The 24,182-nt window shown below is 40.4% G+C and overlaps 1 protein-coding gene across 1 annotated transcript in view; it reads right to left on the minus strand.

Moving 5' to 3' along the window:
- Nucleotides 1–23,980, minus strand: part of TMX4 (thioredoxin related transmembrane protein 4) — a 70,289-nt gene extending 46,309 nt beyond the window's left edge. The window contains exons 1-2 of the mRNA XM_068986719.1: nt 23,802–23,980; nt 4,678–4,793 (exon numbers count right to left, since the gene is read on the minus strand). Coding sequence (XP_068842820.1) covers nt 4,678–4,793; nt 23,802–23,980 — 295 coding nt within the window. The remainder of the gene's footprint in view (nt 1–4,677; nt 4,794–23,801) is intronic.
- Nucleotides 23,981–24,182: the final 202 nt, after the last annotated feature.

Below are 24,182 nucleotides of genomic sequence, written 5' to 3' on the forward strand. Positions count from 1 at the left end.
AAAACAGAAGGTTCATTAGACTCTCACTGAATTTAATTTTCCAAAGTCAACTCAACTGAAACATCACCTGGTCTACACAATATTAAACAGGCAGCATTAGGTAATCTAAGGCCTGTGCTCTCTTTGACTTCTACATCTCAGGTGTAAAAATGCAATGTGTTTATAATCTCCAGTCTTTATAACCCTGAAGTCTTACTTTCTACTTAAACTACCTAAAAAAACCTCTTATTAGAAACACTAACAGTTGAGTTACAGGCATAACTAAAGAGTATGCATAAACACTTCAAAAATTCTTGCTTTCCCTTCTTTTAAAAAAGAATGAAATTATCCCTTACTAGCATTCCTGCCCAGGGCAACCCTGGTGAAAGTTACAGTAATGCAGATTTGCATCCAAACCTTCAACTGTACACAGAAATATCCAATGAATATCTCAAATGTGGGAAAAATAATATCATTGCAATGGTTTCCCACTACTTATTCAGGAGATAAGATTTTGTAAAAATGAAGCAAATACTTGTTTCCAAGATACAGACAAGATGTCCCGGAGGTTTGCCCGTGAGTCAGTACCACATAAGACACTCTCTCTTCATTCGGCTACCAGGACTGCTACTTCTCTATCTCCTTCCTACCTTACTAGCCTCTCCTTTTCAACTTTTCTCCTTTCAGCTTCTAAATGTCAGAGTACCCCAACTCTCAATTCTGAAATCACTGCTCTGCACATATTCCCTGGTGTTGGTGTTTAGTCACTCAGTCGTGTCCAACTCTTTGCGATCCTATGGACTGTAGACCACCAGGCTGCTATGTTCATGGGATTTCCCAAGCAAGAATACTGGAGTGGGTTGTCATTTCCTTCTCCAGGGCCTCTTCCCTACCCAGGGATCAAACTCGAGTTTCCTTCTTTACCACTGAGCCACCAGGGAAGCACACATTCCTTAGGTAATCTCAATTTGTCCCTTTGCTTAAAATACCATCTACCTGGTAATTCTTAAATGTCTTTCTCTAGCTCACCTCTATTTGGATTTCTACTAAACATTTCAAAGCTAAACCCTGTTCCAAACCTGATTCTCTTTTAGTCTCTTCCATCTTCACTCTTTTCACAAGTGTTGCAACCAGACTATCAGGAAATCCTTCTGGATATTCCAGCCAAATGCATATTTTCAATCCACCCACTTAACACTGCTGCTTCCATCCAAGCCCTTATCCCTCCACTCTAGGCTACTGAACTGACCTCTGAACTTTTCTTCTAGCTTATACTTCCGACCTCTTACAGACAAATTTTCACATAGCAGCCAAATGAATACTTTTAAAAACATGAATCAAATCATGTAACTCCCCCACAAAAAACCTTCCAGTTAGCTTCCTTTCTATCATACTTGATATAAAACCTAAACACTTTGCCATGGCCAACAAGAGCCTACATGATCTGGCCTCTAGCACCTCTCCAGTCCCATTTGTCTCAAGCACCCCACTGGCTATATTGTTTCTCAAATAAGCCAAGTACCCCCACTTGCACACAGTTTGCTCCATCTGGAATGCTCCTCTCCTAAACCTCATTGAAATTCATTTCCTTAATCTGTCAAGACCTACAGTTAAAAAGTCCTTCCCTGGTCATCCTATTAAAACAGTGGCTCGCACCATTTTTTTACATTTTTACCTTGCTTTCTTTTTCATTACAGCCCTTACCACCCCCAGACATTATTTCCCATTTTACTTTTGTGACTGTTTATCCCCTTCACTAGAATGTAAACTCAATGCAGAATCACATTTTTCCTTCTTATTCATTTGCATCTTTATTTACCTGCATCATTGATCTTATCACGGGTATACAGAACAGGGCCTGGTGCATGATACCAACTCAAAAATTTGTTGAAGAAACACATTATTTCTAAACTCTATTAAAATATTATTTGAAAGCATTACATTTGTAATTTAAAGTACAATTACAAGCATAAAATAATATAATCTAAAGTGAAATATTCTCTAGGCTACACAGTCACGTGTGTGAATTTTTTATCCTAATTTTTTTTTTAATCAATTACAGGTTCAGTAGCTACCATTTAAAAAAATTCTAGAGTTTCTACTTTAAAAATCCTAAGACATAAAACAACCACATTTTGATTTTTTTGGTCTTTATTTCTTCCCTATTTTCATGGAACACTAGACCAGTGATTTTTTTCCTTCTCCAAAGATGCATCATATTTATATTAATACTATGAGTCAATGATGAATTTGCTTTTCAAACATTTTGTCATAGTCAATTTCTCTTATTTCATTATACATTTAATCCACTCACAAGGAAAAAATAGCTGTTAAGTCTGCATTTTAGAAGGAAAGACTATTTATTAATAATTATATTTTAGAACTATAAATTCATCACAAAGCTGTTTAATTTGTTTAATTCAAACTATGCTGTGAATTTCCAGCAGGTAACCCAAAAGGCTGAAATGAGAATATGCCAGATGCTGCATTTCTAAGAAACTCATCATAAAATGGGTCTGGTATTCACAAACTAATAAGACTTACACCTGACTTCACTGGACTCAAACTTTTAAAAACACAAAAACAAGTTTACAGCAGATATGTAATTGTAATGATTTGATCTCCAACTATAAAAACTCATTAAAATAGCAGAAAGTCAAAGTGAAAGTCATGTCCAACTCTTTGCGACCCCATAGATTATACAGTCCATGGAATTCTCCAGGCCAGAATACTGAAGTGGGTAGCCTTTCCCTTCTCCAGGGGATCTTCCTGACCCAGGAACGGAACGGGGGGATTCTTTACCAACTGAGCTATCAGGGAAGCCCATATAATAGCCCAAATCATCAACTAATAATGATAACTGTTAGAGAAGGCAATGGCAACCCACTCCAGTACTCTTGCCTAGAAAATCCCATGCGTGGAGGAGCCTGGAAGGCTGCAGTCCATGGGGTCGCGAAGAGTCTGACACGACTGAGCGTCTTCACTTTCACTTTTCACTTTCATGCAATGGAGAAGGAAATGGCAACCTACTCCAGTATTCTTGCCTGGAGAATCCCAGGGGTGGAGGAGCCTGGTGGGCTGCCGTCTATGGGGTCGCGCAGAATTGGACACGATTAAAGCGACTTAGCAGCAGCAGCAGCAGCAGTCCCTCAGTTGTGGCCGACTGTTTCCAAACCCATGAACTACAGCCTGCCAAGCTAATTTATCTAAGGAATTCTCCAGACAAGAATACTGGAGTGAGTAGCCATTCCCTCCTCCAGGGGATCTTCCTGGTCCAGGGATCAAACCCGTGTCTCCTGCCTTGCAGGCAGATTATTTACTGTCTGAGCCACCAGGGAAGCCCAAAAATGGTAATTGTCCATCTCTAAATAGCAGATAGACATTAGTGGTTTTGGCTTAAATGCTTAAAAATGTGGAGGCTTAAGGACTCACAGCTTGTAGCAGAAATCTCTCTCCATGGGTTTGTTAACACATAGATATTAACTGACACCATTCATTTTGTTGTCTATGTAACTGGTAATTCATTATTTTGTGATTGTTAGACTCACAGCTATTACAGAGAAGGAAGAGCTATATTTCCACATCTACTATCTTTTTCTTTCCTGTGAAAGGATGCAACAGGTAGAAATTAAATGTAGATAGGAAAAAAATTACTTATACAGTTTGAAAATTGTCAAATTTGAGATTTAAATCATAAAAACCCAACTTTTCTTAATTTACATATATTACAGTTATTTTTAAACAATAAATACAAATTTATTGTATTTTTTCAGAATTCAAGTCTCTATCTCCCTCTTTTGAAAATTGTATCACTATAATTTTTTCATTATTATTCATTTCCATTATTCATTCATTATTTCATTATTATTTAATTTTCATCATTAACAACTACTGAATGTAGATGGTGAAAGAATTAGAAATTTACCATTCTGGAACTCTTAATAAAACATCTTGTTCAAGTAAGATCATCACAGATCTTAAAACCCCAAAGTATCGCCCCATAGATTACCTGCAAGCTATAAAGTGTGGCCTTTCTTTATAACTGAGATGTGTAGTGTCATCACCTTAACCAAGTGCTCAAACTCAGCACCACTAATAGTGACAGCACATGTCTTCTGATGGGATACAATGTAAAGTCACAGCATCACTCCTCCGTAAGTGTTTAACTCAAATCATCCCTTTAGATAGAAGTTCAAGTTTACAGAATATGCAGAAAATATAAGAGCAAGTTAAATGTCACCATAAAGAAACATCTAGGAAAATCCCTAGCTTGTTCTCTTCAGAATAACAACGGCATGGAAAAAATGGAGTATTCTAGATTCATAGAGACTAAAAACACTTAACAACGAAATGTAACTGGTGAACCTTGACTAGATCCTGGTTTAGAAAACTATAAAAAGACATGGAAAATAATTAAGGATACATTAATATGCTGAAGTATTGAAGGGTGAAGTCTCATGATGTTTGCAACTTATATTCAAATGACTTAGCAAAAAAAAATCATAAAAATATATAGACACATCTGTATGTGTAAATATGAATACACAAACAGATACATAGATGCAAAAATATTACTTGTTGATTTTAGGTAGTCAGTTTATGGCAATCAATATTCTAGTCTTTAAACTTTTCTGCATGTGTGAAAAAATTCAAATTAAAAGCAACAAACTTTTATTTAATGTTCAACATTTACCGTACCTGGTTCTTGAATGACATCTACCTTCCCCACACTGATCTGAAGTATTTCACCATTCTTTGCAAATGTCTCCCATTCTGAATCAGTCTGCTGACAGGATGGACACCAAGGGGCATAACTATAAAAGAATAATAGCTATTCAATATACATAAAACATCAATAAAACAAAATAGAGAAATAGAGTATTTAAACTGACAAAATAAATTCTTAACTAAAAGGAGGCACAAAAGCAAATTTTTCCAAAGTTACTTGATACAGAAGTATATTTCCCCCCTAGAATTTAATGTTATGAATATCAACTTCTAGGGAAAAATTCACCAAGTTTAAGATTTTTCACAATTATTATACACGTAAAATACTTTATTTCAATGTTATTGCTATAATCAACACAAATTTTATCACTTTACAGATACTTTTTGATATTTGAGGGTGAACATTGTTTTGAAAATGCTACTAAAGAAGGATAATTAGAACTGGACATGGAACAACAGACTGGTTCCAAATAGGAAAAGGAGTACATCAAGGCTGTATATTGTCACCTGCTTATTTAACTTACATGCAGAGTACATCATGAGAAATGCAAGACTGGAAGAAACACAAGCTGGAATCAAGATTGCCGGGAGAAATATCAATAACCTCAGATATGCAGATGACACCACCCTTATGGCAGAAAGTAAAGAGGAACTAAAAAGCCTCTTGATGAAAGTGAAAGAGGGGAGTGAGAAAGTTGGCTTAAAGTTCAACATTCAGAAAACGAAGATCATGGCATCCGGTCCCATCACTTCATGGGAAATAGATGGGGAAACGGTGGAAACAGTGTCAGACTATTTTTTTGGGCTCCAAAATCACTGCAGATGGTGACTGCAGCCATGAAATTAAAAGACGCTTACTCCTTGGAAGAAAAGTTATGACCAACCTAGATAGCATATTCAAAAGCAGAGATATTACTTTGCCGACTAAGGTCCATCTAGTCAAGGCTATGGTTTTTTCAGTAGTCATGTATGTATGTGAGAGTGGGACTGTGAAGAAGGCTGAGCGCAGAAGAATTGATGCGTTTGAACTGTGGTGTTGGAGAAGACTCATGAGTCCCTTGGACTGCAAGGAGATCCAACCAGTCCATTCTGAAGGAGATCAGCCCTGGGTGTTCTTTGAAGGGAATGATACTAAAGCTGAAACTCCAATACTTTGGCCACCTCATGCGAAGAGTTGACTCACTGGAAAAGACTCTGATGCTGGGAGGGATTGGGGGCAGGAGGAGAAGGGGATGACAGAGGATGAGATGGCTGGATCGCATCACCGACTCGATGGACGTTGAGTCTGAGTGAACTCCAGGAGTTGGTAATGAACAGGGAAGCCTGGCGTGCTGCGATTCATGGGGTTGCAAAGAGTCGGACACGACTGAGTGACTGAACTGAACTGAACTGTAAACTAGCTAAACCAGTTTCAAATCCATCAAAGCTATAAATGTGATGAGCAAAGACCAGAAGACTTGTTGCTAGTGGGTCCCCAGAATGTGAGTCACTTCCAAAGCTCTGTGGCAGTTCTGAAAAGCATTTTGAGAAAGAAAGTATAAGCTATAGCTAAATCAACTCTGATACTAACGAGTTAGAGAAATACATGTCTTTAATTAGAACTCTGCTATTTACATTTATTTTTTTCATTCAATAAACATGAACCGAGCACCACCTTAGAAGCCGAGGCTACAACTCAAGAAGACTAATGCATCTCCTTTCCTTATGGATTTTACAGCCCAAAGAGGTAATTAGAATCCAAGAGGAAAATGTGAGTACAGAAAAGATGCTGTAGAGACCCTCAGAAGCTGGGTGATCTCAGAAGAGCCCAAAGAAAAAGAACATCTGTGCTAAAGTTAGCAGCCAGAGAGGGATCAAGAATGTCCTCATCTAAGCAGAGTAAACAATATACGTGAAAGTGCAGAGAAATGAGCATTTTAGAGTTGTGTAAGGGATCAGCACTCTATTTGAAGTTCTCTGGTTAGCCCTAAGGAGGTAAGAGAATTATGATCAGATTTACATTTTGCAAAACTCACCCAGCAGTTCTGTGGATAATGGATCAGGAAAGAATAAGATGGAAGCAAAGAGAAGAGGTAGAAGGCCAGCCCTGCCTATTTCCATCTTTAAAAAAAGACTAGTAGAGCCAAGTCCAAGATCATTCTAAAAAGTCACTAATCATGCTATTACAGTTCACTGTCCAAGCCCTCGTGTTTAGGCAACAGGGACCAGAGAACATAGTCCAAAGAACAATCTGCTGACAGGACATCTCTGAACGTGGATTTTTCTATAAGCACTTTTATCCCTACATTTCCAAGGCAAAATACATCCTGGCATACAGTCAGTGCTCAATAAATGTTTACAGAATAAGCAAATGAGCCAACTTTAAAGAAAGTTATATTCTTCACCTGAGAAACTTTGTTATTTTGTAAATATCCAAATGGCAGACTAGATTGGGGTAAACAACTGGTAAACTCTAGGTGATGATTCTCTTGGTGGTAAAACCATGACCACTAAAACTCTTTGTATCAGGTAGCTTTTGGTCTAAACTGCTATGTAACAAATTGCTCACATATCCCATAGCCTGCAATAGTAACATGTCTTTTTCTCAGTCACAGGTTGCTGAAGTGGCTTTAAGTCAGGCTGTGGGTTAATAGATCTTGGCTTCAGAGTATGGGGTTAGGTTTGGATCTGTTCTGTTTATTTCTTCTTTCTTTGACTAGCAGCTACTCTGGCATTTTCTTCTGATGGTGCATCAATCAAGTGCACCAGACTGCAAAGGCAAGCCAGACTGCAAAGGCAAACCAGACTGCAAAGTACATGGAAACCTCTGTTTGTGTCTTGTCATCCTGCCCAAAACAGATCGTGTGGTCAGATCCAGCATTAATGGTGCAGGGAAATATACTGTATCCATATCAGAAAAAAGAAAACTATAAATGTACAGGGGAAAGGGCATGGATGTATGATTTTTATGCAGAGATAGCATGAAGAATCATGAGGCATGGTTTAGTCCACCATACTCTGTTAGGTTCTGTAGGTCCATCCATCCATTCATCCGTCCGTCTGTCCTCCCTCCTTCTCTCTTTTTTTTTTTTTTTTTTGTGGTAAAATATATATAAATCTGGGCTTCCTGGGTAGCTCAACTTGTAAGAAACCCACCTGCAATGCAGGAGACCCCAATTGGACTCCTGGGTTGGAAAGTTCCCCTGGAGAAGGGATAGGCTACCCACTCCTGTATTCTTGGGCTTCCCTGGTGGCTCAGCCAGTAAAGAATCTGCCTGCCATGCGGGAGACCTGGGTTCCATCCCTGGGTTGGGAAGATCCCCTGGAGGAGGGCATGGCAACCCACTCCAGTATTCTTGCCTGGAGAGAGGAGCCTGATGGGCTACAGTCCACAGGGTCGCAAAGAGTCGGACACAACTGAGCGGCTAAGCACAGCACAACACATACATAAATCCATAGTTCTTTATGTGGCATTAACGACATTCATGTTTTTGTGAAGCCATCACTATCACCCAGAACTTTCCATCTTCCCCAAATGAAAGTCTGTGCCCATTAAACACCAACACCCCATTTCTTCTTTCCCCCAGCCCCTATCAACTTCCCTCTATATAATGTCTGTATGAATTTGATAATTCTAGGAACCTCATGTAAGTAAAATCACCTAATATTTGTTATTTTGTGACTTGGCATAATGTCTTCAAGATTCATTCATGTGGTAGCATGTGTCAAATTTTCCTTTCTTTTTCGTGCTGAATAATACACATATACCATATTTTATCTAATCATCTTTCAGTGGATACCTGGATTAATTTCATTTTTCTGATTCTTTGTCACTGATTTTCCATTTTTCCCTATGGCTGGAGTCATCTGACTTTGCCTAATAATCCTTTCCACTCCAGAACCTGTGTTCATTCTTGTTCATTCATTAATTCAACAAATATTAAGCACCAGTATGTGCCAGCAGTTTTCCTCAAGCACCCTAAAATTTCTCAATAGACAGAGTTGTGTTCTCCTTTTTGGTAGCCAATAGTTACATGTGGCTATTTAAATATAAATCAAAGTGAAACAAAATTTTAAAATGTGCTTCTTCACTTGCAGTAGCTGTCTTTCAAAGGATTAATAGCCATATGTGGTTAGTGACTACTGTATTGAATGATGCAGATATAAAACAGCTCTCTCCTTCTGGAAACTTTCTTCTTCTAAACTACAGACCTGTCAAAGTCACCTTCTGAGTGCAAGATGGCCATATTTTATTTGTCCAGATCTGAGCAACCAGCTAGCCAGTCAGAGCCCTTCCTCAGCATTTCGGAAAGTAAACTGAGCAAATAATTTAGATTTCTCTAGGTCAGTGACGGAGAAGGCAATGGTACCCCACTCCAGTACTCTTGCCTGGAAAATCCCATGGACGTAGGAGCCTGGTAGGCTGCAGTCCATGGGGTCGCTGAGAGTTGGACACGACTCAGTGACTTAACTTTCACTTTTCACTTTCATGCATTGGAGAAGGAAATGGCAGCCCACTCCAGTGTTCTTGCCAGGAGAATCCCAGGGACGGCGGAGCCTGGTGGGCTGCCATCTGTGGGGTCGCGCAGAGTCGGACGCAACTGAAGCGACGTAGCAGCAGGGTGAAAAGGAACATTTTTTTATTAAGTCCATTTCAAGAGGCATTTCAATATTTTGGATAAGAATTCTGCTGGAGGAATCAGAAAGACCAACTACAAATTAAGCATGTGACTTTGACAAGTTAATAATCCCTCCATGCCTCAGCTTTCTCAAATGTTAAATGAGATAGTGACAGCAGCTACCTTAGAAGGTTATTGAGAGATTAGATGATGCATGTAAAGCAAATACCTATGAAGAAAATCATTAGAGTAAATGACATCTGTAATAAACGGTTCGGTTTCAGAGACATTTTTATGGTGCATTAGCAAGCTCATCTGAACCTTACAATAAAAGGAGAAAGAGAAAAACAATAGAATGGGAAAGACTACAGATCTCGTCAAGAAAACTGAGACACGAACAGAACATTTCATGTAAAAATGGGCACAATAAAGGACAGAAATGGTATGGACCTAACAAAAATAGAAGATATTAAGAAGAGGTGGCAAGAATACACAGAAGAACTGTACAAAAAAGATCTTCATGACCCAGATAACCATGATGTTGTGATCACTCACCTAGAGCCAAACATCCTAGAATGTGAAGTCAACTGGGATTTAGGAAGCATCACTACGAACAAAGTTAGTGGAGGTGACAGAATTCCAGTTGAGCTATTTCAAATCCTGAAAAATAATGTGGTGAAAGTGCTGCACTCAATATGCCAGCAAATTTGGAAAACTCAGCAGTGGCCACAGGACTGGAAAAGGTCAGTTTTCATTCCAATCCCAAAGAAAGTCAATGCCAAAGAATGCTTAAACTACCACACAATTGCACTCATCTCACACGCTAGTAAAGTAATGCTCAAAATTCTCCAAGCTAGGCTTCAACAGTACATGAACCGTGAACTTCCAGATGTTCAAGCTGGATTTAGAAAATGCAGAGGGACCAGAAATTAAATTGCCAACATCCGCTAGATCATCGAAAAAGCAAGAGAGTTCCAGAAAAACATCTACTTCTGCTTTATTAATTACACCAAAGCCTTTGGCTGTGTAGATCACAACAAACTATGGAAAATTCTGAAAGGGATGGGAATACCACACCACCTGACCTGTCTCCTGAGAGATCTGTATGGAGGTCAAGAAGCAACAGTTAGAACCAGACATGGAACAACAGACTGGTTCCAAATAGGGAAAGGAGTACGTTAAGGCTGTATATTGTTACCCTGCTTGTTTAACTGATATACAGAGTACATCATGAGAACTGCCAGGCTGGATGAAGCACAAGCTGGAATTAAGATTGCCAGAAGAAATATCAATAACTTCAGATACACAGATGGTACCACCCTTATGACAGAAAGCAAAGAAATAAAGAGCCTCTTGATAAAAGTGAAAGAGATGAGGGAAAAAGCTGGCTGAAAACTCAACATTCAAAAAACTAAGATCATGTCATCTGGTCTCATCACTTCATGGCAAGTGGATGGGGAAACAAGGGAAACAGAGACAGACTTTATTTTGCGGGGCTCCAAAATCACTGTAGTGGCTGCAGACATGAAATTAAGAGATGCTTACTCCATGGAAGAAAAACTATGACCACCCTAGACAGCATATTAAAAAGCAGAGACGTTACTTTGCCAACAAAGGTCTGTCTAGTCAAAGCTATGGTTTTTCCAGTAGTCATGTAGGGATGTGAGAGTTGGACTATAGAGGTGGCTGAGGGCTGAAGAACTGATGTTTTTCAACTGTGGTGTTGGAGAAGACTCTTGAGAGTCCCTTGGACTACAAGGAGATCCAACCAGTCCATCCTAAAGGAAATCAGTCCTAGGTGTTCATTGGAGGGACTGATGTTGAAGCTGAAACTCCAATACTTTGGCCACCTGATGTGAAGGCCTGACTCACTGGAAAAGACCCTGATCCTGGTAAAGTTTGAAAGCAGGAGGAGAAGGGGATGACAGAGGATAAAATGGTTAGATGGCATCACCAACTCGATGTACATGAGTTTGAGCAAGCTCCGGGAGCTGTTGATGGACTCTGAAGCCTGGCATGCTGCAGTCCATGAGGTCGCAAAGAGTCAGACACGAATGAATGACTGAACTCACTGAACCTTACAACCTCACTACTGTAAGGCCACAAGACAGATTCAGAGAGACTTGTTGAAGGTCACTAAGACCACACAGAGCAAGAACCCAGATGGAGGTATTCCTGTGATAAAAGTGTTCAAGAAAAATAAGATCCAACAGAGAGACAGACACACAGACAACAGGAATAAGACATACCTGGTGGCTCAGACAGTAAAGAATCTGCCTGCAATGCAGGTGACCCAAGTTTGATTCCTGGGTTGGGAAGATCCCTTGGAGAAGAGAATGACTACCCAGTCCACTACTCTTGCTTGAGAAACTCCATTACAGAGGAGTCTGGCAGGCTACAGTCCATAGGGTCACAGAGTTGGACACGATTGAGCAACTAAGCATATGCATTTAAATATATACACATTATATATATATATATATATATATATATATATATATGAAATTCTGAAGTACAATTTAATGAATGCTAGATTTTTTTTTTGCTTTGTTTCCCTAGATCTGTTTTTGCATACAACTCATGGACACCTTTGCTATATCAGTAATCATTAAATGAAACAAATTTCATCATCTAATGAAATCCTAGTGCCTAATCTCCAGATAAATTATTATATAAATCAGGATTTGGGTGAAACTGACCCTCAAATATACAAATACCATTGAGATAATTTTAGATACTCCATTTTCTTTGTAGCTGCTACCCAGTGGTTTGTGGCACTTTAATGCTACTATTTCTTAGATTTAGTCAGTTTATTGTGTTGGAATTTCCCAAGGTCATCCATTAACCTAGTGTGTTCTTTGCTAATGGAGATAAACCATCCCTGAATCTTAGATGAGGGAATTGGTCTACTGTTGTTGCAACTTTTAAAGTTACTAATATTGTTTTGTATCTAAATGATCCCATTTAGAATCTGTTGTTCATTGTTCAGTTGCTAAGTCGTGTCCATCTCTTTGCCACCCCAAAGACCACAGTGCGGTCTACAGTACGCCAAGCTTCCCTGTCCTTCACTATCTCCCAGAGCTTGCTCAAACTCATGTCCACTGAGTCCATGATGCCATCCAACCATTTCATCCTCTGTCATCCCCTTCTCCTCATGCCCTCAGTCTTCCCCAGCATTAGGGTCTTTTCCAATGAGTCAGTTCTTCACATCAAGTGGCCAAAGTATTGGAGCTTCAACTTCAGCATCAGTCCTTCCAATGAATACTCAGGACTGATTTCCTTTAGAATTGACTGTTTTCATGTCCTTGCAGTCGAAGGGGCTCACAAGAGTCTCCTCTAGTGCAATTTCAAAGCACCAATTCTTTGGTGCTCGGCCTTCTTGATGGTCCAACTCTCAAATTCATACATGACTACTGGAAAAACCATAGCTTTGATTATACAGACGTTTGTTGGCAAAGTGATGTCTCTGCTTTTTAAGCTGCTGTCTAGGTTTGTCATAGCCAAGAGACTTTTAATTTCATGGCTGCAGTCACCATTTGTAGTGATTTTAGAGCCCAAGAAAGTAAAATCTGTCATTGTTTCCTCTTTTCCCTCTTCTATTTGCCGTGGAGTGATGAGGTTCAATGCTATTATCTTAGCTTTCTGAATGCTGAGTTTAGAATCTACTACAAGATTCTATAAGATTTTATTTTCTTGGGCTCTAAAATCACTGAAGATGGTGACTGCAGCCATGAAATTAAGAGGCTTGCTCCTTGGAAGAAAAGCTATGACGAACCTAGACAGCATATTAAAAAGCAGAGACATTACTTTGCCAACAAAGATGCATCTAGTCAAAGCTATGGTTGTTCCAGTAGTCATGTATGAATGTGATAGTTGGGCCATAAAGAAAGCTGAGCACCGAAGAATTGATGTTTTTGAACTGCGGTGTTGGAGAAGACTCTTGAGACTCCCTAGGACTGCAAGGAGATCCAACCAGTCAATCCTAAAGGAAATCAGTCCTGAATATTCATTAGCAGGACTGATGCTGAAGGTAAAACTCCATTACTTTGGCCACCTGCTGTGAAGAGCTGACTCATTGGAAAAGACTCTGATGCTGGGAAAGATTGAAAGCAGGAGGAGAAGGGGATGACAAGAGGATGAGATGGTTTGATGGCATCACCAACTCCATGGACTTGAGTTTGAGCAAGCTCTGGGAGTAGGTGATGGACAGGGAAGCCTGGCGTGCTGCAGTCCATGGAGTCGCAAAGAGCTGGACACGACTAAGTGATTGAGTGAGTGAGTGAAGTTGCTCAGTTGTGTCTGACTCTTTGCGTCCCCATGGACTGTAGCCTACCAGGCTCCTCTGTCCATGGGATTTTCCAGGCAATAGTCCTGGATTGGATTGCCATTTCCTTCTCCAGGGGATCTTCCCAACCCAGGGCTCGAACTCAGTCTTCCCTCATTGTAGACAGACGCTTTACCACCTGAGCCACCAGGGAAGTCCCAAGTGACTGAACTGAAGTATAAGTAAAATACCTCCAGGGCCCAGATGAATAAAAAGAAGGAAAAGCACATGATCCTAATGATGTTTCTCTTTTCTCTCCCTCTCCCTCTTCTCCCCTCCCCTCTTCTATGTCTCTTCCTCGTTCCCACCCTCCCTTCCTCTCCCTCATTATGCATAGATAAATGTAATTTGTTTAACTACATACACATGAATAAGACTAGTTACAATGGACTGAACACATTTATATTAAAAAACAGCTCATAGTGGCAGTCTTCTAAGAACTATAATAGAGTTGACCTGCTCTAATTTTGTCTTTTACATGTAACTTAATCCTTTGATTTAAAAATTTCCAAGAGGAATTAGCACCTTTATAGTCATGGAAACTGTAAAAGAGTATTTTTAAACTTTTTGAAGGTGACAGTGGCATGTAAAATTAGTACACTTCATAAAGACATTTGAAGTATTCTATTTTCCAGAAAGCAAAATATTGCTAAATCCATGAACTTAGGTGTTAGTCTAGTGTTTTTAACCATTACTGGGAAACAGAATTCAATAGCAAGCTTTTGTCTCTATACTGGTATTCACGTACAAATCACACGTGTACATCTGCTACATGTAAGGTGGCTGAAGGCCCCTAAGTCTCTGACTGCATGAACTCACTGAATTTTGTATGAGATTTCATTAAGCATACTAGAAAGAATTAAATATATTTTCTAGAAATAAAATTTCATGAAAAATAATTTTTATTCCCCAATAATGGTCAATTTTTTTGTCTTGACTTAAACTTTACCAGTGTTTCAAAGTACATTCTCGTATCTTATCCTTGCATACATGAGATGAACCATGACAGATACAGTTAACTTTCACTTAGAACTTACTTTGACCAACATACTCAGAAGAATCTGTAACAATGAAGACAACATCGGTATACTAGGTTCATCTTTCTATGACTTACTATATAAAACCAAATCACAATGTCAACAAATAATGCCTTAACTACAAGTGCTATTCTTCTTTCTGGAAAATCTGGATAAACTCTTATTACCCAAGAGTTGAAAGTATTATGCTCAATTCTCTTTCTTAGAAGATCATTTCTAAGACATGCTATCATAAAATGTAGAGAAAAAATAAAAATTGAGAGCTCTGTGAAAACCATGACACCTGCTAGAGAAATTTAATAATTTAACTAGAATTAATACTCCACAAAGGCAACAACTGGTGCCTTGCTTGTAACCTAGAACAGAGCCTGGCACATTCCAGGTCACAACAAATATGTATTATATCAATGAACAAAGGAAAGATGATAGTGAGTATCAAGGATACCAGGAAACCACTGTTTCTTCAGTGATACACTAGCTCTTGATTAAAGATTAAAGTATATTATTTGTTCATTCACAGAGTCAAAAGCATTTACTGAACACCTAGAATATGACAGTTATTAAGGTTTTGTAGATAAACAGGAAAAAGAAAAACTCTGTTCCTCTACTTAAAAGCTTATCATCTACAGGAGGAATAAGACAAAAATCAAGTACAAAAACATATAAATTAATTTATGAATTGTGAAACAAGGCCACAATAGATACAAACAAGGCACAGTGAGAAAGAAGTTTCCTATTGGTTGGGGTACAGGGAAGGCAGGAACCTGTCTGAATGGTGAGGTGTCAGAAATGAGCTCAAAGCAATGCTCTTCATTTGCAGAATTTAGAGAGATGGTAAATCCATAGGTGGGCCTCTGAATCCTTTAGGGAAAAGGCTTCCCTTTACATGGGTCAGGTACTGAGAGCCTAAGCACAAGTCAGCCAGGCTCTGTGCCTTCCTCCAGGTTTCCCCACGGCATAGCTACTCTCCTCTGCTTGTACCGGGGATTGCAAAGCTCAGGCGCACATTCTAGTCCTGGCCAGACCCACCACCTATCAAAGATATGGATTACAGCTTCAACCTTCCCAGTTTTAATTCCTTGGTTAATGAGAATGAGAATAATGATACTGCACCAGATTGCTGTAATGTTCCAATTCTGAGACAGGGCATTCTGAACATGTGATGTGAACAATGTAACTGTTTACTGTGATTGAAATGACAATCATGACAACAGACATGATGTGGAAACAATCTGAAATCAAATGCTGATACTTCTATGTTAGCCTATAAGCTTCTCTTTTGCATGTTTATCTGTAACAGTACTCAGGGCAGTGGTTACTAACCAGAAGCACTTAGAAGTGTGTATAGCAGATGGACTAAAACTTTGTTGATGTCACATGACTGCCAGGATATCATGGGATACCAGGGGTACCAAAGGTTTTGCAGTATGTGAGCCATCCTCACATATCAAACAGCTGTGCAAGCCAAAATGTCAATAGTACCTGGAGAGAATTGCTGAGGAACACTCAACAGAAAGGAAGCACCCATTAAATATTTGCTGAAGTGCTACCTATGCTACTTATCTCCTTCACACACAGTAGACTGACAGTCACCTGAAACTGAGAAATGTAATTCATTCCAAAGTCCCCAACTTTAAATCTGACACATAACAAGCATCTAATGACTGTCTCTTATACATTCAATCAACAAATCATGACAATTGATGAAACTGCAAGAAATTATAACTATCTAACATGGGTAAGTTAAGGCAACGATGTTCTGACCAAGTATAAGAAGGATACTGGAGAAACAACGGTAAATCCAAGTGATCCTAGGGAAACAAATGAGGGTTTCCTCCATCACCAGACTCACTAGTTTCCATTCTGAAACATGAACACAAATTAATCTAACAAAAAGACTCATTTCTCCTCTGGATATCCGTTTAAAGTAAATGGGTCAAAATTAAGCTTTACGGATGTCTATTGATGTCTTTGGGGAAAAAAGCCACCAGAAGAGTATACAAAATTCTATTATATTGCATACTTTCGTACTTCAAAAAAACAAAAGTAGTATTTTCAAGCACTTATATGATGGGGACGAAGCAAGTGTTTACAAGAGAACACACTGCTCATAGCAAACACCATTTTCCAACAACATGAGAGAAGACTCTACACATGGACATCACCAGATGGTCAACACTGAAATCAGACTGATTATATTCTTTGCAGCCAAAGATGGAGTACTGGCGACGGAATGAAACACCAACACTGCAGAGTGGTTTGAATCTTTATATTTTAACACTTGCTTCTTACAGCTGCTTTATTTTATATCCCTTGCACAACAACCTACAGGGCAAGTTGCCAAACACTATGATTCAGAGACTATACAGTGCGCAGGCGCAGGGCGAGATAACCTTTATCTTGACTTCTTTACTGCAGCTAAGACTTTGTTTTGGGGAACTTCCTTATTAACTTAAAATCCGTTTTGTCCCTGGGTCTGTTCCTTTTGAGGAATCAGAGAAACATCCTTGTGTGCAAGAAATGTTCTTTTCCCACGGGAACAAACAGGATTCTTAGCTGAACATCTCGTTTGCAAGAATGTTCAGCCCTGGTTGAGAGTCTCGTTTGCAAGCACTTCTCAACCTTCCTTATACCTAGTTCCCTACACTGGGCAGAACATCTCGTTTGCAAGAATGTTCAGCCCTGGTTGAGAGTCTCATTTGCAAGCACTTCTCAATCTTCCTTATACCTAGTTCCCTACAATGGAGAAGCTCTATACAGTCAGCAAAAACAAGACCAGTAGCTGACTGTGGCTCAGATCAAGAACTCCTGATTGCCAAATTCAGACCTAAATTGAAGAAAGTAGGGAAAACCACTAAACCATTCAGGTATGACCTAAATCAAATTCCTTAGGATTATACAGTGGAAGTGAGAAATAGATTGAAGGGACTAGAGCTGATAGAGTGCCTGATGAACTATGGACGGAGGTTCGTGACATTGTACAGGAGACAGTGATCACGACCATCCTCATGGAAAAGAAATGCAAAAAAAGCAAAATGGCTCACTGAGGAGGCCTTACAAATAGCTGTGAAAAGAAAAGAAGTGAAAAGCAAAGGAGAAAAGAAAAGATATAAGCATCTGAATGCAGAGTTCCAGAGAATAGCAAGAAGAGATAAGAAAGCCTTCCTCAGTGATCAATGCAAAGAAATAGAGGAAAACAACAGAATGGGAAAGACTAGAGATCTCTTCAAGAAAATTAGAGATACCAAGGGAACATTTCATGCAAAGATGGGCTCAATAAAGGACAGAAATGGTATGGACCTAACAGAAGCAGAAGATATTAAGAAGAGGTGGCAAGAATACACAAAAGAACTGTACAAAAAAGATCTTCACAACCCAGATAATCACGATGGTGTGATTTCTCACCTAGAGCCAGACATCCTGGAATGCAAAGTCAAGTGGGCCTTAGAAATCATCACTACAAACAAAGCTAGTGGAGGTGATGGCATTCCAGTTGAGCTATTTCAAATCCTGAAAGATGAGGTTGTAAAGTGCTGCACTCAATATTCTAGCAAATTTGGAAAACTCAGCAGTGGCCACAGGACTGGAAAAGGCCAGTTTTCATTTCAATCCCAAAGAAAGGCAATGCCAAAGAATGCTCAAACTACCACACAATTGCACTCTTCTCACACGCTAGTAAAGTAACGCTCAAAATTCTCCAAGCCAGGCTTCAGCAATACGTGAACCGTGAACTTCCAGATGTTCAAGCTGGTTTTAGAAAAGGCAGACGAACCAGAGATAAAACTGCCAACATCCGCTGGCTCATTGAAAAAGCAAGAGAGTTCCAGAAAAACATCTATTTCTGCTTTATTGACTATGCCAAAGCCTTTGACTGTGTGGATCACAATAAACTGTGGAAAATTCTGAAAGAGATGGGAATACCAGACCACCTGACCTGACTCTTGAGAAACCTATATGCAGGTCAGGAAGCAACAGTTACAACTGGACATGGAACAACAGACTGGTTCCAAACAGGAAAAGGAGTACGTCAAGGCTGTATATTGTTACCCTGCTTATTTAACTTATATGCAGAGTACATCAAGAAATGCAGGGCCGGAAGAAGCACAAGCTGGAATCAAAACTGCCAGGAGAAATATCAATAACTTCAGATATGCAGATGACACCACCCTTACAGCGGAAAGTGAAGAAGAACTGAAGAGCCTCTTGATTAAAGTGAAAGTGGAGAGTGAAAGAGTTGGCTCAAAGCTCAACATTCAGAAAACTAAGAACATGGCATCTGCTCCCGTCATTTCATGGGAAATAGATGCTGAAACAGTGGAAACAGTGTCACACTTTATTTTTTGGGCTCCAAAATCACTGCAGATGGTGACTGCAGCCCCGAAATTAAGACACTTACTCCTTGGAAGGCAAGTTATGACCAACCTAGATAGCATATTAAAAAGCAGAGATATTACTTTGCCAACAAAGGTCCTTCTAGTCAAGGCTATGGTTTTTCCAGTGGTCATGTATGGATGTGAGAGTTGGACTGTGAAGAAAGCTGAGCACCGAAGAATTGATTCTTTTGAGCTGTGGTGTTAGAGAAGACTCTTGAGAGTCCCCTGGACTGCAAGGAGATCCAACCAGTCCATCCTAAAGGAGATCAGTCCTGGGTGTTCATTGGAAGGACTGATGCTAAAGCTGAAACTCCAATACTTTGGCCACCTCATGCAAAGAGTTGACTCAGTGGAAAAGACCCTGATGTTGGGAGGGATTGGGGGCAGGAGGAGAAGGGGACGACAGAGGATGAGATGGCTGCATGGCATCACGGGCTTGATGGAAATGAGTTTGAGTTAACTCCGGGAGTTGGTGATGGACAGGGAGGCCTTGTGTGCTGTGATTCATTGGGTTGCAAAGAGTTGGACACGACTGAGCGACTGAACTGAACTGAACAAGGCAAATGATGGACAATATTATGAAACAATGGGAATAGAGATAAGAAAACATTAGAAGGCCATTTCAAGATTAGATAATCTTCCCTAACCCAAGAAAGAACAAACTCTTCAAAAGAGGTTAAGAGAAAGAGAGCACAGCAAGCCAGTCATAGAGACACAGCAGAAACAGGAGTGAAATGTTAAAAAAGAATACATAAAATTAAATACAAACAGAAAAACTAAATGTACAAAAAGTCCACAGCATTAAAGAAAATGTTAGTATACTATATTGGTGTTTTTCTTCCTGGCTTACTTTACTCTATAATAGGCTCCAGTTTCATCCACCTCATTAGAACTGATTCAGATGTATTCTTTTTAATGGCTGAGTAGTACTCCATTGTGTGTATGTACCACAGCTTTCTTATCCATTCATCTGCTGATGGACATCTAGGTTGCTTCCATGTCCTGCCTATTATAAACAGTGCTGCGATGAACACTGGGGTATATATGTCTCCTTCAATCCTGGTTTCCTCGGTGTGTATGCCCAGCAGTGGGATTGCTTGGTCGTATGGCAGTTCTATTTCCAGTTTTTTAAGGAATCTCCACAGTGTTCTCCATAGTAGCTGTACTAGTTTGCATTCCCACCAACAGTGTAAGAGGGTTCCATTTCCTCTACACCCTCTCCAGCATTTATTGCTTATAGACTTTTGGATTGCAGCCATTCTGACTGGCGTGAAATGGTACCTCACTGTGGTTTTGATTTGCATTTCTCTGATAATGAGTGATGTTGAGTATCTTTTCATGCATTGTTAGCCATCTGTAACACCAATACAGTATACTAACACATATATACGGAATTTAGAAAGATGGTAATGATACTCCTGTATGCAAGACAGCAAAAGAGACACAGATGTATAGAACAGTCTGTTGGATTCTGTGGGAGAGGGCAAGGGTGGGATGATTTGGGTGTGAAACGAATCACCAGACTAGGTTCGATGCATGATGCAGGATGCTCAGCGCTGATGCACTGGGATGACCAGTGCAGAGGAATGGTATAGGGAGGGAGGTGGAAGGGGGGTTCAGGATGGGGAACACATGTACACCCATGGCAGATTCATGTTGATGTATGGCAAAACCAATACAATATTGTAAAGTAAAAAAAAAAAAAAATTAATGGGAGAATTTTTTAGGTTTTAAAAAAGGTTTCAGAACAGAAATGGTAAATTACAACAAATATAGTTTTAGTTGATATTTTTCTTTAACAGAGAAGTGCTTTTTTAAAAACTGAAAATTCAACTGCAAGGATAGAAAAAATTGAATGTTTGAAAGACAAAGAAAACACAACCAATTAAATTTTACAATAGGGGGTTTTTGGGTCTTGGAGAAAAATAAATGCTAAGTTCTTAAAAATAAATTATTGACACTAATCTAACCAGGAATTGTGTTATAGGAGCTTGGTATGAATTGGGACAGAAAAGAAAAAATTCCCAGAGGAGAGGTAGCATATAAACAAATGAACAAACTGTCATTCAAAGTAATGTTAAAATTTTAATACTGGGTTGGGCCATTCTGAACAAACTTTTTCGCCATCCCAACATTATCAGAAAGCCTCCTAATTTTCTTCTTTAGAGATATTAAATATATCACCAGTGGATACTTAGCAATCTCCATTTATTATGACCAGTTCATCTAAACAAAGTGATAACTTATTGGATGTTTGAAAAAATTCCTAGAAATTTATAGTAGGTCTATAATAGTACTGAAGTTAAATTTTATTTTTTAAAGTGTTGAATTTTGTCAAAGGAATATCACAAAGAGCCAAATTTTCTTCAGGATGAGCACATAGATTCTTGAATTTGGATATACATAATGGTTTAAATCCTCTTTCCTTTATAGCCTCACTTTGTATTGACCTATTCTGAAGTGAACTTGATGGAAAGAGAACTTCTAAAAAGATCTCAAGTGTCCATATAGCTTACAAGTGTCATCCTGAATCAGAGCCCAAACATTCTCCATGTCCAGCTCTATCTGTTGCATCTTGACCTGCATACAGATTTCTCAGTAGGCAGGTCAAGTGGTCTGGTATTCCCATCTCTTGAAGAATTTTCCAGTTTGTTGTAATCCTCATAGTCAAAGGCTTTGGCATAGTCAATAAAGAAAAAGTAGATATATTTCTCAGAAAAGGCATTGGCACCCCACTCCAGTACTTTTGCCTAGAAAATCCCATGGACGGAGGAGCCTGGTAGGCTGCAGTCCATGGGGTCGCTAGAGTCGGGCACGACTGAGTGACTTCACATTCACTTTTCACTTTCATGCAATGGAGAAGGAAATGGCAACCCACTCCAGTGTTCTTGCCTGGAGAATCCCAGGGACGGCGGAGCCTGGTGGGCTGCCGTCTATGGGATCACACAGAGTCGGACACGACTGAAGCAACTTAGCAGCAGCGGCAGATATATTTCTGGAACTCTCTTGCTTTGATGAACCAACAGATGTTGATCTCTGCTTCCTCTGTCTTTTCTAAATCTAGCTTGAACATCTGGAAGTTCATGGTTCACGTACTGTTGAAGCCTGGCTTGGAGAATTTTGAGCATTACTTTGCTAGCATGTGAGATGAGTGCAACTGTGTGGTAGTTTGAACATTCTTTGGCACTGTCTTTCTTTGGGGTTGGAATCCTAAATGCCATTGGACTTTTCCAGTCCAGTGGCCACTGCTTAGTTTTCCAAGTTTGCTGGCATATTGAGTGTAGCACTTTAACAACGTCATCTTTTAGGACTTGAAATAGCTCAACTGGAATTCCATCACCTCCACAAGCTTTGTTCTTAGTGATGCTTAAGACCCTCTTGACTTCGCATTCCAGGATGTCTGGTTCTAAGTGAGTGATCACACCATTGTGGTTATCTGGGCCATGAACATCCTTTTTGTATAGTTCTTCTGTGTATTTTTGCCACCTCTTTTTAATATTTTCTGCTTCTGTTAGCTCCACACCTTGTCTGTCCTTTATTGTGACCATCTGTGTATGAAATGTTCCCTTGGTATCTCTAATTTTCTTGAAGAGATCTCTAGTCATTTCCTTTCTATTGTTTTCCTCTTTCTTTGCACTGATCATTGAGGAAGGCTTTCTTATCTCTCCTTGCTATCCTTTGGAACTCTGCGTTCTTAAAGGGGTTTATTTTTTCTCCTTTGTCTTTCACTTCTCTTCACATCTATTTGTAAGGCCTCCTCAGACACCTATTTTGCATCTCTTTTTCTTGGGGATGGGCTTGATCAGTGCTTCCTGTATAATGTCACAAACCTCCATCCATAGTTCTTCAGGTACTGTGGGCAAGAATCCCTAGAAGAACTGGAGTAGCCCTCATAGTCAACAAGAGTCCAAAAGGCAGTACTTGGATGCAATCTCAAAAATAAACAGAATGATCTCTGTTCATTTCCAAGGCAAACCATTCAATATCACAGTAATCCAAGACTATGCCCTGACAAGCTGAAGAAGCTAAAGTCAAACGGTTCTACGAAGACTTACAAGGCCTTCTAGAACTAACACCCAAAAAAGATGCCCTTTTCATTATAGAGGACTGGAAAATACAAAAGTAGGAAGTCAAGAAATACATGGAGTAACAGGCAAATTTAGCCTTGGAGTACAGAATGAAGCAGAGCAAAGTCTAATAGAGTTCTGCCAAGAATGCACTGGTCACAGCAAACACCTTCTTCCCAACAACACAAGAGAAGACTCTACACATGGACATCACCAGATGGTCAATACAGAAATCAGATTGCTTATATTCTCTGCAGCCAAAGATAGAGAAGCTCTATACAATCAGCAAAAACAAGACTGGGAGCTGACTGTGGCTCAGATCATGAACTCCTTAGTGCCAAATTCATACTTAAATTGAAGAAAGCAGGGAAAACCACTAGACAATTCAGGTAGGACCTAAATCCAATCCCTTAGGATTTCTGTTCCCCTTCATCCCCTGGGTAAACCGTTTACCCACCGCGGCCATAAAGCACTTCCTCCCAAAGCAGCGGAGAAGCCAGGCAGGGTGACGCCCTGCACCCAGGGGCCCTCATGGGGCAGGCCAGACAGGCCTGCGCGGCAGGGAGGTTGGGCTCAGCCAGGCCAGGCAAGTCCCTGGCCGCGCGGGTCTGAGCCCAGGTCGAGACCATGGGCAGTGCTGGCTTGGGAGCGGCGCCTGCAAGGACCGTGCGGCGGAGTCGGGCAGGTACACTCACAATTTCAGCATCCACTCGCCCTCCATCACCAGCGTCCAGTTGGAAGCTGTCATGGGCCGCACTAGGCTCTGCTCCGGCGGCCGCGCGGCCTGCTCCCGGTCGGCCTCCGCCTCTGCCACCGCCACGACCCAAGCGGCCAGGAGCGCCGCGAACAGCGGGCCGCGGCGCCCTCCCGCCATACCGGGACGAGGAGCCGGGCTCTTCCCGGGGCTACGGAGAAGGGCGCGGCAGGCCCGCCGACCCGGCCTTCCCAGGTGGTGCGCCAAAAGGCCTGCCCGGCCCGCTGCGCCGGCGGCGGCCCGCCTCTTACAGGCCGGGCCACCGAGGCCACGCCCCTTCCGCCTAGACTCTCCGTTGCCCGGGGCGTCGGTTGCCTCGGCA

The sequence above is a fragment of the Capricornis sumatraensis genome, chromosome 15 (assembly GCF_032405125.1).
Source record: "Capricornis sumatraensis isolate serow.1 chromosome 15, serow.2, whole genome shotgun sequence".
Lineage (NCBI taxonomy): Eukaryota > Metazoa > Chordata > Mammalia > Artiodactyla > Bovidae > Capricornis > Capricornis sumatraensis.